The 4,648-nt window shown below is 48.0% G+C and overlaps 1 protein-coding gene across 1 annotated transcript; it reads left to right on the top strand.

Moving 5' to 3' along the window:
- The first annotated feature begins 225 nt into the window (after nucleotides 1-225).
- Nucleotides 226-1,488, top strand: LOC114881420. The gene has a single exon (XM_029198206.2). It carries the CDS (start codon nucleotides 226-228, stop codon nucleotides 1,486-1,488), a length of 1,263 nt encoding a protein of 420 aa, XP_029054039.2.
- Nucleotides 1,489-4,648: the final 3,160 nt, after the last annotated feature.

Raw genomic sequence — 4,648 nt, forward strand, 5'->3', positions numbered from 1 at the left:
GCTCCTTGCAACCGCTCAAGCTCTCCTCACCACTCCAACGTCAGATCACACCATCCGCATCTTAATAGATCCAGGTTCCGAAATCTCGTTCATCTCCGAACAACTCACCCGCCTGCTCAACCTCCGGAGACACCGATCATCCATCACAATCATTGGTGTTAGTGGAACAAAATCACCATTCTAGTTGGTGAAACTGAGGGTGTGGTCACTGTCACACTCCAGTCGATGCATTCACAACAGACTGTCTGCATCCAGGCTCACGTGCTCACAGCCGTGTCGACAATCCTGCCATCGTTCTCAATGAGAACTCCGGATTGGCCTTACATCAGAAAATTGAGGTTGGCGGACAATGATTTCTTGACACCACGACCAGTCGACTTAATTATTAGAGCGGATTTCTACGAAAGGATCATCAATCCAAACATCATCAAGGGATCACCAGCAACACCAATTGCTCAACTTTCCATTTTTGGATGGCTCGTCATCGGTCCAGTCAACGAATCACCCTCAAATACTAATTATTCACATTTTGCAGTTGCTCACGATGATCAGAGCAATCTGCAAGAGCTGCTCACCAAATTCTGGGTCCAAGAGGAGTCACCGATGGACGCTCCAAGCACGCTCACGCCGGAGGAAGAAGAATGCGAAGCACATTTCTGTGCAACTCACTCTCGTGACCACACAGGAAGGTACATCGTTTGCATTCCACTCAAGGCACCAGCATCACCACTAGGCAATTCACACAAGATTGCTCAAAGATGTCTACAAAGCACATTGCGACGACTCGCCAAGGATTCAACATACAACCAGCTCTACGTCCAGTTCATGAAAGAGTACGAAGAATTGGGACAAGTGGTAAAGGCTCCAAATCAACTACAGATCACATCAAAAGAGGTTGAGAACGTTGAGCCTGATGGGGAGATGACCTTGGCACATGATGCTTCGGCATCAGGAGGGTTGAGGGTCTCTTCTGACGGTTCAACACCTCAGTCCTCTGCTCATCTTCAACCATACTATTTGCCTTACCATGGAGTTCTACGTCTCGATAGTTCAACAACGAAGCTCAGGGTTGTATTCTACGGATCAAAAGCTACGAGATTAGGCAAATCAGTCAACGATTTAATGCATACTGGTTCCAATTTGCTCTTGAATGTTACAGATGTTCTAATTTGGCTTTGCCATTATCACCACATTTTTGCCACAGATATCACAAAAATGTATAGCCAGGTAGCCGTTCACAAGGATGATTGGGATCTCCAGCGAATTCTTTGGATCGATGAAGACCGCAATGTCATCCCTTACCAGCTCACAACGGTCACGTATGACACAAAGGCGGCTACCTTCCTGGCGACACGAGCACTCATGCAGCTTGTTCACGATGAGGGTCATCGATTCCCTCTGGCAACGCCTTCGCTCACGCATGGCAGATATGTGGACGATATCTTTGAAGGAGCAGACTCAATATCGGAACAGATGGAGGTCGCTTAACAGCTGATTGCATTGTGCAACGCGGGCGGATTTCCACCCGCAAAATGGCATGCGACTCACACGGATTTACTAAGGGCTGTTTCGTCATCCACACAATCGTCAGCTCCCATATCATTTGACGACTGCACTACCAAATTACTCGGAATTCAATGGATGCTTCAAACCGACACATTTGGCTTCTCATCAACGATCAAAGATCAACCAAGTAAGTGTTCAAAACGCCGCGTATTGTTCGAAGTGGCTCGGATATTTGATCCATTAGGTTTTGTCTCACCGGTAATAGTACGAGCTAAAATACTATTACAAGAACTCTGACTACACAAAATCAATTGGGACGATCCACTACCGTCTCAAATCATTGCACGATGGTTCATCATCAGCGAAGATCTCAACAGCTTGGCCAAGCTATCGATTCCAAGATGGTTCAACACATGGAGCAATTCAACCGTGGAAATTCATGGATTCTCGGATGCTTCTCAACTTGCCATGGCAGCAGCGATTTACATCACTGTTAGCTCGCCGTCCAACAACTCAATGACGTCACTTGTCTGTTCCAAGACAAAAGTTGCACCATTGAAGTGGCTCACCATACCCAGATTGGAGTTGTCGGCCGCACTCCTACTGGCGAAGCTCGCCAAATATGTTCAAACAACGCTCAAGGTGAAGATCAACGCTTCGCACCTGTAGACGGATTCTCAAGTCTCACTCATATGGATCAAATCGCAAGCATCACGTTGGAAGGATTATGTTCGGAACAGAGTTATTCAGATCCAAGAACTTACTCGAAATGCGCATTGGAGGCATGATCCAGGTACGTCTAATCCAGCCGACTGTGCTTCCCGAGGCATTTCGACAGATCAACTTCAACGACTCGAGCTCTGGTGGAAAGGTCCTCCATGGATAGCTCTAGATTACGATCATTGGCCAGAGCAAAAGGAATTCTTAACTTTAACCAGCGAGCTCGAAGTGAGACCCAATGTCTCACTCTTTGCTTCAGCTCAAAAGCTAAGTTATCATTGGAATCTCATTTATAAATATTCGTCTCTTATTAAGCTGTATAGACTGACCGCACTTTGTTTCAGATTTGTCTCACGGCTTAGGTGAAAGCTCGAAACTCCTCCTGTGATCATCATACCATCCTGTGACATGGAGAAGGCACAGCTTTTTTGGATCCAAGCGACTCAGCACCTGTACTTCGCCAACGAAATCAAGATGCTCAACTCAGGCTCAACCTTGCCTGCAGCTCACCCCTTCAGTCGCCTCACCGCCTTCATCGATTCACAGGGAACAGCACGAGTAGGAGGAAGACTCACCAACACAGCACTCAGTAGGGATGAAAAACATCCAGCGATCCTCCCACGGGACGCTCACCTGTCGAAGATCATCATTGAAGACGCTCACAAGCGAACATTTCATGGAGGAACGCAGCTCACGCTCGCATACATTCGACAACGGTACTGGATCATCGGTGGACGAGCTCCTGTAAAATCTCACATCTTGAGATGTATCGTGTGTGCTCGGCAGAGGGGGACTCGTGCTGGTCAGATGACGAGTCAACTACCTCTCTCTCGAGTCACACCATCATGACCATGTGCTCACACCGGTGTCGATTATGCAGGACCGATCACAATGAAGAATTCAAAGGGAAGAGGCTCGAAAACGGTCTAAGGATGGATCTGCGTGTTCGTATGTTTCTCCTCATCGGCAGTTCAGCTGGGGGTTGTCAGTGATTACTCAACCGAAGGATTTCTGGCAGCCTACAGAAGATTCTCATCGAGACGAGGGATCGCTCACACATTGTTCTCTGACTGTGGTACAAATTTCATTGGAGCACAGGCAGAGCTCAAACGCCTGTTCACGTCAAGTTTAAAGGAGCACCAAGAGATCGCCTCGATTCTGTCAGTCGACAGCACTTAATGGATGTTCAACCCACCAACTGCTCCTCACATGGGAGCAAAATGGGAAGCTGTGGAAAAATCGATCAAGCACCATCTCAGAACTATTGGTGAGCTCTTACTAACATTCGAAGAGTTTTCCACTCTCCTCAGACAGATCGAAGCGGTGCTCAACTCAAGACCATTGGAGCCGCTCAGTGACGATCCCGACGACATTTCTGCGCTCACCCCAGGACACGTTCTCAAGATCACTGCTCGACGTCTCACCAGGTCGACTGTCGAAATGGCAGCTGATCCAGCAAAGGGTTCAGCACTTCTTGTCTCAGTGGTCTCGACACTACCTGTAGAGACTTCAGTCAATTTCAAAGTGGCATCATCCGTCTCACAACATCAAGACAGGCTCCTTGGGGCTGCTCATGAACGAGCATCTTCCACCAAGCAAGTGGCCACTCGCAAGAGTGACCGAAGTTCACCTCGGCAGGGATGGTCTCACTAGGGTTTCAACTGTGAAGACTGCAACCACGACTCTCGTCCGACCGATCACGAAGCTTGTCATCCTGCCTGTTCACCATCAAGCTGAGCTCACCCCTGCAGCATCATCATCAACGAGTTGGTGATGGCGGGCGGAAATGTTTGAGAATCCGCTCAGCCATGATGGCGCTCACGGTCGATCGATTTATTGATCGGGAGTCGCCCATCTAGGTAACACGTGAGCAGGGGTCTTCTCGCCGGATCGCGCGCTACGACGCCATTATTGATCAACGATCACCCCAGCTCAGACACGTGCTCAGCAGTTTTGTTCAAGTGCAAATCATCCCGTGAGCTCAAAATTGACATTCAAGACCCACTCAGGATCCACAGCACCCGTGCAAGCGACTGGATCGAAAGGTACAGATCAATTACTCGATAAATACATTGTACACGCGAGCCGCCAACCATGTGTCGATCACGCACGCCTTCACGGACACCATCACAGCAGCGGGCTGAATTTATATAATAAACAGCGCTGAGAAGCTCGCTGTTTGCAGTCTTGTTAACGCATTGTTCAATTGCGACCGATCAAGGTGACAAATCAATTCAGTCTTTTGTAACGATCAAATCATCCAGACGGTTCATTTCGCAACCCCATTAGTCTTGTTCATTGTACGCTCATTTTTATCTCGTGACGCAAATAAATCAAAATTATTTCCACCAGCACAATCCTACCGGGATCGACACCAATCCCGAACAGTAATATACTGATCCCTTCCCACAGATCAATGTAA

The sequence above is a fragment of the Osmia bicornis genome, chromosome 11 (genome assembly GCF_907164935.1).
Source record: "Osmia bicornis bicornis chromosome 11, iOsmBic2.1, whole genome shotgun sequence".
In the NCBI taxonomy this organism is placed as follows: domain Eukaryota; kingdom Metazoa; phylum Arthropoda; class Insecta; order Hymenoptera; family Megachilidae; genus Osmia; species Osmia bicornis.